The sequence below is a fragment of the Pollicipes pollicipes genome, unplaced genomic scaffold, assembly GCF_011947565.3.
Source record: "Pollicipes pollicipes isolate AB1234 unplaced genomic scaffold, Ppol_2.1 Scaffold_7097;HRSCAF=8413_pilon_pilon_pilon, whole genome shotgun sequence".
In the NCBI taxonomy this organism is placed as follows: Eukaryota; Metazoa; Arthropoda; class Thecostraca; order Pollicipedomorpha; family Pollicipedidae; genus Pollicipes; species Pollicipes pollicipes.
Window position 1 is genome coordinate 110,047 of NW_023597000.1, and position 17,168 is coordinate 127,214.

The 17,168-nt window shown below is 54.0% G+C and overlaps 1 protein-coding gene across 3 annotated transcripts in view; it reads right to left on the minus strand.

The window, feature by feature from the left end:
- LOC119108947 (macrophage mannose receptor 1) overlaps positions 1-15,691 on the minus strand; it is a 27,843-nt gene extending 12,152 nt beyond the window's left edge. Inside the window, exons 1-9 of one of the 3 annotated variants that reach the window (XM_037232491.1) lie at positions 15,584-15,691; positions 10,109-10,209; positions 9,383-9,453; positions 7,038-7,202; positions 5,726-5,836; positions 2,120-2,244; positions 1,582-1,887; positions 988-1,091; positions 286-448 (exon numbers count right to left, since the gene is read on the minus strand). In XM_037232491.1, coding sequence (XP_037088386.1) covers positions 286-448; positions 988-1,091; positions 1,582-1,887; positions 2,120-2,244; positions 5,726-5,836; positions 7,038-7,202; positions 9,383-9,449 — 1,041 coding nt within the window. In that variant the 5' untranslated portion in view covers positions 9,450-9,453; positions 10,109-10,209; positions 15,584-15,691. Of the gene's footprint in view, positions 1-285; positions 449-987; positions 1,092-1,581; positions 1,888-2,119; positions 2,352-5,725; positions 5,839-7,037; positions 7,203-9,382; positions 9,454-10,108; positions 10,210-15,583 lie in introns of those variants that run through there. The other 2 variants (XM_037232492.1, XM_037232493.1) reach the window with 2 other exon arrangements.
- Positions 15,692-17,168: the final 1,477 nt, after the last annotated feature.

Below are 17,168 nucleotides of genomic sequence, written 5' to 3' on the forward strand. Positions count from 1 at the left end.
GCGGCCTTGGGAACGCCGGCCGATAAATAATGCATTTAAAATGTTCTATGTTCCAGTGAATACCATTCACGCTATGATCTCTCAAGGCGGCAACACAGTCGGCCGATGGAAGCACGCAGTAGTCGAGACTTGAGCTCCTACCATGAGAAAAGTGCGCAACTGATCGCTATTCCCTTGTCGTGCCTTCCTGGATGCCGCTCATCCAGCAGGAGTCGAGCTCCGACCCCGTCCCCTCTCGCCCCCGGGCGGGCCTGCCCTCTGAGCCGGCGGACGCGCTGCTCGTACCGTGCGCAGGTTGAGTGTGGCGCAGTTGGTAGATTGGGACGGCTGGCCGGCGGTCCAGGCTGCGAAGCCGGGCGTCGTGCCGTCCTCGCGGCGGAAGGGACTCCGGGATGAGTCGCGCCGCAGGCCCAGCCAGACGGAGCCCGAGTTGTAGCCGTACTGACCGCTGCCGGAGCAGGCGCGGCTCAGTCAGCGGCCGCGATCGACAGACACGCCAGGTGACGTCGCCTATCGGCCCCCTGGGGCTCGGTGGGCGCCGCCTGTTGGCTTGCTGGGGCTCGGTGGGCGCCGCCTGTTGGCTCGCTGGGGCTCGGTGGGCGCCGCCTGTTGGCCCGCTGGGCCTCAGATGACGCGGCGATGAGGTCGTCGATAGAAGCACGCCAAATGAAAAGGTTTTACCAGCTTAAGGGAGATACGCGATTGACTGATCGTGCGGCACCTATTCTAGCGTCAGGTCGAAAGAAGCATTAGTTGGAGTTGCTTTGGTGTACATGTGATCAGAGATTTCGGATCAACCCAGACCAACCCACGATCAGTAGTTTCTTTTCAGCTGACGGAGGGACCTCAGATCCCTCCCCGGCCCCCCAATGGGTGGGCCAAATCAGGAAGAAGCCCTTTTTTGGCGTATTTTGAAGGTGGGCGGCCCCACAACCCCCTCTCATTTTGTGAAACTACGCCCTGGACCCAGGAGTTACCTATACTCACAGAAATGCGTTCTGATCATCCATGCTTGCAAAGGAGCTTAGATGCCCTCCTTGCTGCACACAGAATGCCTCGGCCGCGTCTCGGTTCTTTGGCTCAAGGAACAGCTGAAAGGCGTCGGGAGCGTTAGTAAATTATCCTTAATGAATACTACGGCATGACAATCGACTAGAAGCATGATGTTCGTTCGATTGGCTTGACAGGACGAGGCTGTCGAGGCAACACTTAAATATGTCCCAGTGCATTAAAGATGGCTTGAATCAACCTCAATGTAACGTGTTTTGACATAACTCCTTTCAAGGCACATAGGCGTTCGTTTAGAACCATAAAGCACGTGGCAACACGCACTTCACCATCCGACACGGAGCTGTGTCCACAGGTGACGACATGTCACAGGGGTTGGCGCGCGGAGCCAGCCGGTCCGTCGACGGCCTGGCCGACCGGCCGGCGCGCGGAGCCAGCCGGTCCGTCGGCGGTCTGACCGGCCGGCCGGCGCGCGGAGCCAGCCGGTCCGTCGGCGGTCTGACTGACGGGCCGGCGCGCGGAGCCAGCCGGTCCGTCGGCGGTCTGGCCGACCGGCCGGCGCGCTCAGCGTACGTGATGGCACCTGCCGCCGGCTGAAGCCCAGTTATCGCCGCGACAGGCGGGCGTGGTGGTGGCGGCAGAGCTCGGCGGCCCGACCGGCCCGGCCGGCAGCGTGACGCCGCCCGAACTCTGTGTCGACGTGGTCAGGGGGGTTGTCGTCGTCGGCGGCGGGATGGGCGTGGCCGTGGCGAGGTGCTCCGAGTACACGCCCTTCTCTTCGGTCATGGACGCGTTCATCTGGTGCGCCAGCTCCGCTTCGATGCGGGCCGCGTGCTGGGCGTACCACGAGTAGCTCGGCCGCTGCCGGTCTGGCGTCACCTGGCCGCGAGAGGGTGCCGTTGGCCTCCCAGCGGGTGCGAGCGCTCAGCGGTTCCGCGTCAGAGATGTGACGTCACAGACCTGCTCCTTCAGCCGGACAGCGCACAACACTGTGTTTTGGCTCTGGCAAGCGGGAAAAAGCACACGCCGACCAGTGGAGTCGGGACATCCTAACGGAACGAAGGGCAGTTCGGGTAGCTCGACACACCGCAGAGTTGTACTCTTCACTGACCAGGACGACGTGGACGCGGTCCACCTCGCGCTCGCAGACGTAGGTCATGGAGTTGTCGCAGGCGGACCAGTAAAACAGGCCGTCTTCCGAGGAGAGATACGCACATTGGCGGGGGCCGTTGGTACCTGGAAGATCGCACAGTTGTTCGAGTTGCCCCACGAACCAGTCGAAGTGTTTTTCTTGTCATCTCCAAGAGAGTGCCCGTCGTTGAATAAAAGAGAATACCTGTCGGCTGTCAAAGACAACTAAGACCAGTAAGACACCTTGTGCGGCACTGGACAGACGAACATCCGTGATGTCAGCTGTTTATTCACCGACAAGGTTTATTTTCAACCAAAATAAGTCATATGACGAGGAATCTCCACATCATCGAAATATTGCCGGCCAGTTTCGGGCGGACGCGCTGGTGGCCTGTTGAGTGCGACATGCTCGGTTGGCGGGGCTAATGTCATGCCTTGATATATAGAAATCTAAGAGAGCTAGAGTCACAGGACAGGCAGACCTGTGCATAAACTGTCTTGAGCAAATTTTGAGCTCCCTAGGCCGTGACTTTTGTCTCCAATTAGCCCAAACGAGGTCAAATTCCAGATCGGTGTCTGAAGGGCCGTCGTACCTCATGCAGCCAACTGCGGCCTAGATACCTGTTCTGAGCAAAAAGTCAAAGGTGTTAATTTCAGGTCGGTGACCTTAGTTGAGCTTCCGAAGGCCATGATGATTTGATTATACTGGATGCTATGGTGCTAAAAAACAAAAGGTTGATCGGGGTTGCTTTGGGTGGGTGATTTCTGACCTTCATTAAGTCCGCAATAACATTTCTGTTGACGTCCCCGTGATCAATAAATTTGAAATAAACGTCAAAACTAGTCCGCGAGGCAAGCTCACCAGTAAAAGAGCAGCTTGGTTTTGACCTCGGCTTGACCGGGGTCAAACTGTGTCGTCAATTCGCCATACTTGACACAGGGTCAATGGATTACTTGCGATGCTAAATTTAACTGCACTTGTGTTAAATAAGCTATCTCAAACATGTATGGTTTGGACTAGCACTGCGTTGTTGCATCAGATTGAACGATTCCCTAGACAGTGCCTTGCCTGACAGTTATGGCCTGACTTATTATTACGTTATTCACGTGTATGCGCTAGAGAGTATTCTAATATTTAGAAAAGACGCCATCTGTCTTTGGAACTTGTATTTGACATTGAACCCTCATCTTGGAGGGTTCCAACTGCTAAACAGACGCAAGTTTAAGCGCTGAAAAAATTGATAGCTCACTTTTGGGTGATGAGCTTCTCGTCTGAGCTCGGGTGCGGTTCAATTTCATCTAACCCCAAAGAGTTTTTCCAGAGGCATTTCCAGACGGCGTACCGTAGCCGCGCCAAACTTCGAATAGCTGGAGGGATTTGAATAAGGGATCTTTTGGCATAAAACATCGATATACCTTGTAGGGTCGCTGACCTAACTGGTTGGTCAAAGTCAGGCCCCGGTTGTCATTGAATACCAGTTCTAACCTATCGTTTACTGTGATCCAACAACGGAGCGTTAGACGAAGTTATACATATCTGAGATGGTATGTTAAGCAATGAACCGATCAAGCCTATAATTATAATAAATGTTATTGACCTAGGGTCAATGGAATTGGCGTGAAAGGCATAAAGAACAGACCGAGGTTAAAACTAGCCTGCTTTTTCACTCTAGAGACTGTTCGGTGAGGCAGTTTCCGGCGCTCATTTTGAATATGGACTTTTTAAATGTCAGATTTGGTCACTGATCTAAACTGACTAAGGCCAAGATATTGTTTTATAAACATACCACCTAGCGTAATCACTGACGTTTATATAAATGACAAAATAGGAGCAATCTTGTAGTATTTTGACACCTTGTCCTTCCAAAAAGTCAAACAAGGTCACTGACCTTAATTAACACCATTTACCTTTTGTTTGGAATAGGTACCTAGGTTCACAGAAGTTGTACGCGGAGTTCTGGGGTACTTGAAGCGCCAACCTAGAGTTTGACTTTGTTTGACCTTATTCGACCCCAAAACCTAGGATCTCAAATTTTGCACACGTGGATTCACGTACAGGCCATGCATCCGTGAATTTGGTATATCTAGCTATCTTAGTTTTTGAGACATCAGAGTGGATCAAATCGGCCCCCACCCGAGCAAAAGGCATTCAACCGGCCACTCGGGCGCGTGTTAAACTTGACTTTGACTTTGAAGCTTGATCTTGAGAGGTCAGAACTTGTCAAAGGACGCCATCGTATGTGTTGAAAAACTTGTATGAAAAACCGGAATAGGCCGGTAGCGCTTGGGTGATGTGAGGATCCATGCCATTTTATCTCGAATTTGACTTTCAAAGTCGCGAATGTCGATAAACAGCCATCAGTTTGTTGTTGCTCCAGGATTGACCATACCAAGCGATTCCATTGAAAACGCAGTTTGCCATTAAATAAAACGGAACTTCACGAACGTACAAAACAGGCGATGGAATAGATGACAATCGGATGTGTATTATTCTCAAAGAGCTGAGGGGACGGGGACGAGGTCGTAACCGACAAGGTTGAACTAGCCTACCCTAAAACCTCATTTCTCCCAGCATTTCCGCCTCTGTTAGTTGCGTGCCGCGATCTCTAAGAAATATTGCTAGGCGTTGATTCAAAAATAATTTTGCCGCGGAGGAAGTACAGCATTGCATTTTAAAATGGTATTTGCCTTTACCTAGCACATTGCGATTTACTTGCATCTGCATGCTCATTAAAAGCCGATGTAAAGTTGGAGCCGCGTGAGCGCCCCGCCATGAGCTGGAATCCATAGCAAAGTATATCAGTAACACGGCCTGAGATGATTTACGAAATGGAGCTTCCTCGTCGCTGATCGAATACGGCCCGAGACGCAAAAATTGAATTTTATTTAGAATGGTGTGGCTTGACACCTACAGATGGGAGGCTATGAAAATCGTTTTGTGTACATTGATATAAGGCACCAGTGTCTAAGATTGCAGCTGAATTCGCGTAACCTTAGCAGCTAAGTCAATATCTGTTTTTAAAAAAAAAACCAACGCGAGCAGTGATTTGCCGCGAGTTGGAAGTGTTTTTCCTGGAGCCGGACTTGTTGGGAATAGGAAGGTCACGTTCAGTAAAATGCAAAGCAAGCTTCAGCACGTGTGCCTTCAAAATTACCAGCGCTGCGGGCCGTCGAGTACCTCATGTGCTACACATTGTCAGAGCCCAAAATTTGCCATGGAAGCAGGACCGGACAGCTCACCCATAGCACGGTTTAGTTCTTTCTTCATACTCGTCTTTACACTCTCGCTCATCTGTAAAGCTCTGTTCCCCAGACTCACAATTACGCACAATGCACATCACATACCACATTAATTCACTTTTTCCAAATGTCATCTAGGACAGGCTTGGCATTAACATATGAAGTTGAACAAAATGCTTTATGCCCATGCATTGAGCGCACCGGCACGGAGACGGACGGTGACAGGTGGAAACAATGGACCTAAAAATTGTTTTCGTCGCCACAGAATTATAATACATTCCTTTAGCTTAAGACGGAAATATTAATTTCAAAAAGCCCCCCGGCCGTTCCACACCGCGAAACATACCTATTGCAATCTTGTCCTCCGCGTAGTTGTCGAAGGAGATATTTCTTGAAGTCACGTTGCCGGCTCCTGAGGTTATCTGTATGCCAATCCACCATTCAGTCGGACGGATGGCTGAAACGATGAGACATTTCTATTTACCTGTTCCTGAGGTATTTCGCTGCTTTCCAACACCGTTCGCACGTCTTTACTCGGTTTTAAGCCTTTCGGTCGCTCGGTCTTTCTCTGTCTCTGTGTCTCTGTCTCTGTGCCTCTCTTGCTCTGTGCCTCTCTTGCTCTGTGTCACTGTGTCACTGTGTCTCTGCGTCGCTGTTCCTCCGTGTCTGCCTGTCTGTCTGTCTGTCTGTCTGTCTGTCTGTCTGTCTGTCTGTCTGTCTGTCTGTCTGTCTGTCTGTCTGCCTGTCTGTCTGTCTCCCAAACACACATCACCGGCCCACCAGCAACTTCTTATGCGTGCTATGCTCTTACAACGAACCCACCAACAGGCTTTTCGTGCAATGCCGGTCTCAGCGCTGTGCTCGTTAACCTGTAACCAATGAGGTCTATCCGAGGTGCTGTTATTGCTAGTTGAAAACTTTACCCATCAACAGGCTTTTCGTGCAATGCCGGTCTCAGCGCTGTGCTCGTAAAGTTTCAACGAGTGGAAAACGAAACCAACACAGGAAGGTATTCTGCCCTACTATTAGATTAGACAAAGGCATGCTGCATTTTTCTTGTCTGAATGACCACTGTGGCAGTGGTACCTGTCGTGCTACATCAAGGTCCGTGCATATGCTTGGGACACTTCCCAGTCAAATTGTCGATAAGCTTGTCGATGCACAGCTTAGACGCCTGGCTCTGTCGCCACGAGCTCCGAATCCATGAGAGAGTACCATCGAATCCCATGCACTGTACATCTTCTTCGTCGAGTCTGGATATGCGTCCTTCACAGACTGCTACACACCTCGGGACACCTTCACAGACGGCCGTGCACCTCGGAACACCTTCACAGACTGCCGCACACCTCGGGACACCTCTTTCACAGACTGCCGCACGCCTCGGGACACCTCCTTCACAGACTGCCGCACGCCTCGGGACACCTCCTTCACAGACTGCCGCGCGCCTCGGGACACCTCCTTCACAGACTGCCGCACGCCTCGGGACACCTCCTTCACAGACGGCCGCGCACCTCGGGACACCTTCACAGACGGCGCTATCGGTACGGCGGCCTTGCTCTCCGGCCTCCTGCTCGCTCCTCAGCGCCGCCTGGTGCTTCCGTCGGTCCGGGGAGGTCTGCGCGGCGCGGCGCGGCCGGGTCGCCGGGTCGCCGACTCACCGCTGGCCGGGGACGCCTCGGGCGCCGGCTCGGCATCAGTGAGGGCCGTGGACAGGCTGGAGTACGTCGGCCGGTCGGGGACAAGCAGCAGGCGCGCAGGCGGCCGCCGCACGCGGCTGGAGCGGCGCAGGCTGACCGCCGGCGCCGGCACCTGCAGCGGCTGACCTGGCCGAGGGGCCAGAGCGCCGCGTGACTTCATCGGCGTGTCGGACGCGACGCCGCGGCAGCCGAGCTCGCGGCCGGGATGGGCGGGCGCGGTGCAGTACAGCAGCATGGCTTCCAGCGTCGCGACGATCATGGTGCGGTAGAGGAATTCAGACCCCCCCCCCCCCCCCCCAATATACACGCAACCAAATCCGCCGTCACCCCACTCTGCCGCCATCCTGTCATGCCTGTTGGAACGCACTGGACACAGCGCCGAGCTACGCGGAAAGTGATTACCTGTCAGCTTGCTTCGCCACACATTGCACGCGACACGGTGCCCTTCCAACGCCAAACTGGCGACAGCCTCACCCGGCAGGACGATACGTGAGAAATTGATCCTCGGAAATACCTCTCTCCTCATAACGAGCTCTCACGGCACCATTAGATAACCAGCTTTCTAGAAGGACGCCCTTCCAGTATCCCATGCAGTCGAGCACCCAATGACCCGTGAGGAGCCCGCATCTCTATAAAACGCACTCCTACAGAGCAGATCGCTCCCAGCCCGCGCGTGTAGCCATTCCGACAGCGCAGTCCATCTTTACGTCGAACGAAGCACCGCGTGGACTACAGACGCATCGTGCGCGGATAGAGGTCCGTTCGTCCGAGAATGACAATCGACAACAGATCGAGCGCCGTTTCTGCTAGACTGCAAACCAAACGCAAACGAAAAGAATGTTACGGACAGTCAAACGCGATGTTCGATGCGCACAGACGTGTGCAGTTGGTACACTCAAGTGGTACGTCCGTTGGATATCACGAAGGGCTTTTGATATACGTAGGCACACGTTGTTGTGCCGGACCATTTGGAGAGCGAAAGACACTCAGGTTTGTGCAGACGCCGATTGGTGAGGTGCTCTGGTAACTAACGAGCCGCCCGCTCACCAGTCCCAATCAAACTGCTAGCCTTGCTGGGCTCGGCCTCTTGCTCGTCACCTGTAGACTGACGGCTGACGTGGACTGACGTGGACTGACGGCTGACGTAGACTGACGTGGACTGACGTGGACTGACGGGTGACGTGGACTGACGTGGACTGACGTGGACTGACGTGGACTGACGGCTGACGTGGAACTGACGTGGACTGACGTGGACTGACGGCTGACGTAGCCTGACGTGGACTGACGGGTGGCGTGGACTGGCGTGGCTGACGGCTGACGTGGACTGACGTGGACTGACGTGGACTGACGGCTGGCGTAGCCTGACGTCGACTGACGGGTGGCGTGAACTGACGTGGACTGACGGCTGACGTGGACTGACGTGGACTGACGTGGACTGACAGCTGACGTAGCCTGACGTGGACTGACGGCTGACGTGGACTGACGTGGACTGACGGGTGATGTGGACTGACGTGGACTGACGGGTGACGTGGACTGACGTGGACTGACGGCTGACGTGGACTGACGTGGACTGACGTGGACTGACGGCTGACGTGGACTGACGTGGACTGACGGGCCGGCAATATTTTCGCCCTTCACGCGCGTCGGTTAGATTTACCTGAGGGCCAGTTTGCTTGGTGCTTAGGCAACTATACTGCAGACCAATTGCAAACTAAATTTCGTCAGGGTCCAATGATCTCTTTGATACCATAGCTGTACACGCCTTGGAGCAAGAAGCGCCGAGTTTCGGGAAAGCAAACTCTTGGAAATCGCCTTTGTAATTGACAGTGCCTGAAGGTGGAGTGACGCCGCAATTTTTGTGATATTTACAAGCGCCGTGCCGTATACGCTGTGCACCGTACCTTCCGATTCCAACTCCCCAGCCGACGGCGTTCGGTAAAAGACGACTTCATTGTGGTTTTGCATGATCGCTTGTTTTGCAGTTTGCAGTTCGTACTAGATGCAGCTTAAAGCGCAAAGTATCACCTTTAACTCGTCGCCCACTTCATCTAAGTTCCAAGAGAGGTCAACACCGGACAACTAAATATGCCGTGATTTTAAGTGGCTGTGGTACAGTCTCTGGGTTATCTCCCTAAGCCAAAGTGATAGCTTAGACAGGTGAACTAAGCCGCTGTGTAACTGCACGCTTTGCCAGCTGCCTGACCAGTTATTGACACAGAGTCATGGTAACGTCCGAGAAGAGCGTGCTCAGGTGCGAGCGCCGCAGACCATAGCGTCACCGCTGTGTCAATGGTTCACCGACTGACCTCTCAGCAGATCGACGACGTCCAGCAGTTTGCTGCGGGTTGTTGATGGTGGCGAGGGCGCCGCCATGCTCCTGTCGAAAGTCGTTCCAACACAACCGTCAGCCATTTAGAGACGACCGCTGTGTTATGCGGGCATCAAGCCCCGCGCAAAGCAGCTGACGTGCATCCTGTGACGACCAGCCGGTGTGTGCCGTGTTCGCGCAAGCGCACATAGGTCAGTTTCATTTTTCGTGTGGGCTCGATGATTGCATGTGTGTAGCTAGCATAGTAAGACTGTACAATAATGCAATCACCACTAAATGTGCTCGTATGGACGGTACCAGTATGCAAGAAGAAAAGAAGACGGTGGTCTTCATGTAAAAGGGAGAGAAACACGGCGTGATAGTAACAAAACACACAGACGTTAACCAAATGCACAGAGACATGCACCACACGTGACTTCGCCCGCAGAAGGCAGGTCACTCTGGTCTGACACGCCAGGGGGGAGGAACTCCAGCCCTCTAAACAGCGATGTTGCCTAGAGGAGGACCTCCAGCCCTCTTAAGAACAAAGTTCCTCAGACGAGGAACCACAAAACAGCGGCATTACCGAAACGAGGAGCCAAAGCCCTCCAAACAAAGTCACTCCCGCCACGAAACATGGGGCCAAAGGGCAGAGCTTGGCCAGCCCCACACCAGACCCCGCCGTCCCGAGGGTCCGGCGGCGAGGACGGCACACCTCACCAACCTGGCAGAGGGCGTTGGCTCCGGCCCAGCTCATCGAACTGGAGGAGTTGCTGAGGTAACACCAGGAGCCACTCTGACGCCAGTCGGCAGGACACGGCGAGCCTGCCGGGAAGGTGGGTCAGTGAGGCGACTGGAACGTCATCTATAGGCGGCAGCGCCCCACGAAGCCGTGTGTATAGCGCCACCTGTCGACCAACTCAGCCTCCCGAGAGTGTGATTGATCAGTGATTAGCGTGTATGGGTGCGTCCAATGCGTTGCCATTTCGCGCCTAGCGCCACCTATTGGTGAGGGAAACTGAGGTCATGCGCACAGCACCATCTATCGGGGTGCCTGGAACCTGAATGCTGAGAACGCTGTGCACAGATGTAGTGCAACAATGAACGATGTATCGCAGCACCGGCCGGTGACCGGTTTGTGATCTTCACATCTAGGCCAGTGCGAAGTAACAAAACACCGGGCAGAATGAATCTCAAGGAATGAATCTTCCGACCCGACTGCGATTTCGCCTGGGTATTAAAGGGTGAATCCAGGGGAGCAGTCGTGCTATGCTTCCCCCCCCCCCCCCCCCCTGCAAGATGGTCAAATCCGGTCAAAAACAACACATTTCGGGACTTTGCAGAAAATCTCAGCAAATTTTGCCAACAAAAGATTGTGAAAATATGCTCACAGAGAGACAAAAGAAAGCGACGCTCGCTCGGTTGTTTTTTAAAACCAGGACACTTTTTTGGCTTTTCCCCACCAAGCCGGCAATGTCTCCGTGTCCCAAGGTGGCGTTCTGGATCCGTCCTTTTGCGTAACTGTCTGCAAGTTCGACTTTCATGTGAAAAAACGGATGACATTGAGTTGCAGGCGATGTTTTCAACAATCCGCTTCAGTTGAGAGGCCATCTGGCTGGCGAGGCTGAGCACTTATGAGCTTCGACCAGTGCGTCACGGTTTATAAACACGGAGACAGCACCAGCCGTTCGATGCAGAGCCATCCCGAAGTAGGGCTTGCGCCTCGGCGTGGCCTGTGTCGCTCTCAGCAGCATGGCAGCGTACTGTTCCAGCTTACTTTCCTAACATCTGGGATAGTTTTTGCAACATCTCTGTTTTGCCTACTTGGTGAGTGCCTTTCTAGTGTTTATAGCACATCTTGAGCGCTGACCTCTATTTCAGTGCATATGTTTCAACCAAGTAGGCAGAATAGGCGGACATTTGACCCATCTCATTCCATAACATCGGCTGTCATTCAAGTCAGCGCATAGGATTCAAGACGAAAATAAAATCGTCGAGCTGACTTGCACATACCCCACTATATGGTTGAGGCCCACGTCCATTATTGCACCGTCACTGCACTGCACTGCACCGACGCCCATTACTACACCGGTCTTTGCTGCACGTTACTGCACCGTTTGTTATTTATGCCCAGCACTGAACCACTGAAAGATCACCATTCGGCTCTCGAGGGCAGTGCTGACACGGGGGGACCAGGGCGAGGACGCCAGAGCGCAGGCGGCCGGTGGTGAGCAAAGGTCACCGTCTGTTTACAGTGGCCGTCGTGCCTCCGCGGTCCCCGGTCTCCGCGGTCGCCAGCCTCCGCGGCTAACACGCAGCAGCCTGCATCCCCGAGCGAGGGGCCCGCCCGTCCGACGGGCGTGTTTGGTGGAATCAGGGGTCTCGTGTAACGACTGGACATCTGAAAATCCCGTCAAGAAAGGGGGCCCCCCTGTTTTCCATCCGCAAACTCCATTCCTTCCTTTGGTTACATCGCGTACATCCGTACGCAAACTGCCTCTGGTCACATCGCATACATCCGTACGCAAACTGCCTCTGGTCACATCGCGTACATCCGTAGGCAAACTTCCACTGGTCACCTTGCGTACTTTCGTAAGCAAACTTCCTCTGGTCACATCACGTACTTTCGTACGCAAGCTTCCTCTGGTCACATCGCGTACATCCGTACGTAAACTTCCCCTGGTCACCTCGCGTACTTTCGTACGCAAGCTTCCTCTGGTCACATCGCGTACATCTGCGTACCGCATCCTGAAAATGCAGAAGCTGCAAAGGTAATGGCTAATTTATATACGTGGCAGTTGCGGATCCCATCACATTTTTTGTTGTTTTTGCATTCAAAATGTGTTGGGAAGATTTTACTAGCAGGGTGTGACTCACCCTGTAAATTGGGGAAGAGACAAGGGTACGCGGTGCATATCAACGAAACGGGTATCAAAACGGGCCGAAAGTCGAAAAGAGCTTTTCACATAGTCATCATCCAGTCATTCCACCCTTTCTATCGCCCCACAGCCCGCTCAATCCAGCCACATCAGCAACCATGTACAATGCATAGCTCTCATTTTCTGAGGTCCCTTGATGTCCCTTAGAGATGTTTCCATTTAATTCTCACCTGAGCAGAACCTCGCGTACTTCTCAGTGTAGGTCACGAGCACTGGCGACCGAAAACCAGTGACCAAGAGCAATTCCGGACGATATATCCCGCTTACATCCGGGCAAACATGCACCATTTTAGGCACGTTAGACCAGTGGTGGGGCATCGAAAATTTCGGAAAGCGCGGCAAACATATTCCAACAGACCTCTCGTTCTCTCACGGTCCTTTGCAACTCAATGACCCCACTCATCCATATCATGAATTTGTGGCTCGGGAAAGGTGTCCTGATGAGCCGCCCTGGGCTCTCTCATTTGGTCCCGACGAGCCGCCCTAGGCCGTCTCAGTTGGTCCTGATGAGCCGTTCTGAGCCGTCTCAGATGACCCTCAGATGACTGCGCGTGGGTCGCATGTCTAGGCCAAGCTAAAGTACTGGGAGTTTTAAGATTTCGTCACCCATTACCAAAATCGTCTTGGAAGATTACGACGGTAATGGTAGTCAGATGCGACATGAAGTAAAATCACTGGTGCTGTTTTTTTCACTGCTTGATGATGACATACATGACACACATCTATGTCTATTCCGCTTACAGACCAATCTAACCTGTCCAAAATTTTGAACAGACTCGGGCTGACACACCAGCTTTTCTTTACTTGCAGAAGCTGCAATTCTCGTTGGCTATTTTAGTCAGTTACCAAGCATGAAACATTTTCCCATTGAACATTACTCAGGTCACGTCAGTTTTTTTCTTCTAGTTTTCAACGCTCTGAATCACCAGTCCGCAAAAATATTTTGTTTTATATTTTGAGAGATCTCGAAAACAAAACCATCCTGTTCTTATCACACGTCATGTGGTCCTCTTCACCGCGTAAGCTGTTCTGGTGGCGGATCGACTGAAGTGCTTACAAGAGCTTTGTCGACTGCTTGCCGGTCCCGGGACGACACCGCTGGTCGCGCTCTTGACGCACTTGACGCACTTGACGCAACGAAACATATCATAAAATCTTATTCGTGGGGTAAAATGTTAAAATGCATCCTGGACCCCACGGTCTCTTTTTTGGCAAAAATTGGGTGTGAAACCTGAATGCTAGATAGTCTAAGTGGCAGTCATTAGATCCCACAACAGCTGCATGGTCCTTGTTTGTATTGGACTGTAAATATAGACCCTTGGCAGTTTTGTGGTCCTTGGTTCTCTTGCGTCCCTTGACTATTCTCGGGATCTATGAGAGTTGAGGGAACCTTGCCTGTTGCAGGCTTTTCATTGTGAAAGGTCTCCCTCAACTGCACCTTTCGGCCGTATTAGCTCGGAGACGCCTGACAGTTCCAAGATTTGTAGCGTTTAGATTTGTTTTTCAGTCTAGTGTAGTGTTTGTGGTGTCTAAACCCCATTGATCGTTTTGAGATCAATGACTGTCCGGTCTCATTAGGCTTTCTTCATGTTCTTTGTGTGATGTCCCCGGGGGAAGTCTTGAGGTCCTCGGCTATCATGGTGATCCTTGACCTCTCGGAAGGTTGGTTCGGATAGTTTGGAAGGTTGGTTCGGATAGTTCGGACCATACAACACATGAGGGTTTTCCTCTCCTCGTAGTTCCTTCAAATTCTTAAGCTCTTGGCCATCCCGTAGTCCTTTGATGTTTTAGGGTCCCCAACAGCTTACGTATGTCTTGAATCGGAGTAGACCTTCAACGTCAGAGCACCACAACCTTTTCCGCAACTCAACCTGCGTTTGTCCGCCGATCCTTGAGCTCCTTACTCGAATCGGACTTCCATTTTCTAGAGGTCCTGCACTACGTCGGCGAACTCCTTCCCTTTGGCCCCTTGGCCGTTTGAGGGACCAGGTTGTCTTGGGTTTCCTTGGCTGTCTCGGGGCCTCTGGACTGCAAAAACTAGTTCCAGAGCTCACCTTTGTTTCTATGCTCTGTTTAGCCCTGGGTTTTGACATGCGTTGGAAACCATTGGCCATGCTCTCGCTCTCGACTGTCTTGGGTCCTGCTGACTGTCTAGTTTCTTGGGAATTTTAGGCACCTTTTGCGTTTAGCGCTCATTGACCGTTTCAGGACCTTCTGGTGTCCTGAGGCCGTGACCTATTTTTACTCTCATTATTACGGGACTCTGAACTTTGCCTGGGTCTTTGAGCGTCCCGGGACTCTTCACATCTTCGAGCGGTCCGTTGTCGCTAGAAACGGCTGTTTGGCTGATGGCCCCTTGACCATTCCCATGCATTCGCTCATACTGGCGCTCCTTGATCAGCTTGATGCACCAACAAGTTCTTGGGGCCTCCTCACGTTGTATTGCGATTTCTCTGTTTTGGGCACTTGTGCCTGTTTGAGATCCGTGACCATGGCATCCTTGTAACACATCGGAGACCTTGACAGCTTGAGTAAACACTGCCTTTCTCGGACCCTTTTGACCGCCCCAAAGCCTTCATCCGGGTAGAAGGCCCCTCATGGCATCCAGTGAACCTTCCAAGACCCGGAGGTGCTGTCCGAAGCCATGTAGCTGTGTCAGGATTTTTGACTGCAAAGGGACCGTTGACATCCTGAGCGCCTTTCGACTCTTTTGAACTCTGTTGAGCCCAGACCCCGGAGACTTTGACTTTGATCCCCAATGGTCCGAAGGACACTCTGAGCCCTTTTTCGGTCTCTTCCAAAAGCTTCCAGAAAAGCTTGCCTCTAGATGTGAGGGATCACTTGGAGCCTGTCTCTGCACCCGTGTCCCTGGATGTGCCGCCACTGCCTCGGACATTAGCACACGCACGCACGCACGCACGCACGCACGCCGCACGCATGCACGCACGCACGCACGCACGCACGCACGCACCACGCACGCACACACACACACACACACACACACACACACACACACACACATACACACACACACATACACACACACACATCGGACCACCTCATCCTTACCCGTCGCCAGCCAGCCTTCAATCCCTGCCAGAGGCGAGACACCACTTGACCACGACGGCAGCAGACCGTGGCTGTTCGAGCGCGGCGAGGGCCTCCTTCTCCCAGTGCCGGCTTCGCTTCACGAGACAACCCAGAGCACCTAATCACGCATTTGGACGTCGGAAGCCACGACGGCGAGGACCGCCACTCACCTGCCACCAGGACAGCCGTGGCCGGCAGCAGCACGGCAAGCAGGACCGTATTCATGACGTCGCTCCGAGGGTCCGACGGGTGGCGGCCGCCGCTCGGTACTGCCGGGACGCGGACTGACGAGGCGCCGCCGGCCACTCTGTTTACGTCCGCTGTGGAGGCGGCCGCGCGCTGGCCCTGTCCGTCTCCGCTCGGCGCGCGCTGCGGGCCCCCGCTACGGATGGACCGCGCCACGCCGACGGGGGCCGGCGCTCTTCCAGGCCAGACGCGCGTTCAGCTGGCTGGGAGGTGTGTGCGTGAATAAGGGGGGGGGGGGGGGAGATAACCTCTGGCGTCGGGTATGCTAGCGTCCGTCGTGCTGTTACAGCCCTCAGTCCCGACGTGGACAGCGACACCGCTGAGCGCGCCGTCACACGCTGTGCTGGGCTCGGACAGCTGAGGTTCAGCGGCCGGTGATCCCTCCCTCCGCTGTCACGCGCTGGGCTGGGCCCGGACAGCTGAGGCTCAGCGACTGGTGATCCCTGCCTCCGTCGTCACGCGCTGAGGTTCAGTGACTGGTGATCCCTCCCTCCGCTGTCACGCGCTGAGGTTAAGTGACTGGTGATCCCTGCCTCCGCCGTCACGCGCTGGGCTGGGCCCGGACAGTTGACGCTCAGTGACCGGTGATCCCTGCCTCCGCCGTCACGCGCAAGGTTAAGTGACTGGTGATCCCTGCCTCCGCCGTCACGCGCTGGGCTGGGCCCGGACAGTTGACGCTCAGTGACCGGTGATCCCTGCCTCCGCCGTCACGCGCTGAGGTTAAGTGACTGGTGATCTCCCTCTCCGCCGTCACGCGCTGGGCTGGGCCCGGACAGTTGACGCTCAGTGACCGGTGATCCCTGCCTCCACCATCACCATGCTCCAAAGCGGGATCGACGCCGCGCTATCGACAGGAAGCCATCAATTGTGGCAATCACCAGCCCCCCCCCCCCCCCCTCTCTCACACCGCCCAATAGCAGAACACGCTCCGAACAGCGCGACGACGTCACCGCCCCGGCGGCGCGATTGTTTCCGGGGAGGAGCGCCAGTGTCCGTAATCGCAGCAGACGGGCCCTCCGGAAGCGGCGGCGGATCCACGCTCGTTGAGTGGGGAGAATCGGTCCTCCGATGACGAATCCAGGGTTTATCACTGAGCTGACTGAGATAGACTACTTATAAGGATTACGGCTAACCGAGTCAGTGTTGGTGGCCTGGTGGCAGAACGCTGAGGTCGTCACCAAAATACCCAGGTTCAAAACCCATCAGTTCCGAGGAGAAAGTTCGGGGTGTGTCGCGCGCATGGCTGAAAGCCGAACACTTCACAGCCCAGCTCAGCACTCGATAACATTTGACGGCGGCCAGCAACTTACCTGGCCGAAATGTTGTGTGCACACTGACACATCAGACGAAAACGGTATCTCGAGCAGAGACTTCATCTGACTGGACGCGGCCGGCGTACTCATGGAGACAGTTGTGGTGAGGCCACATATCACATGAAACACAATCCAGCGCTGACGACCTTCAACATTGATGGAATTCTTAACACTTCTAATGATAAGCAACATCGTT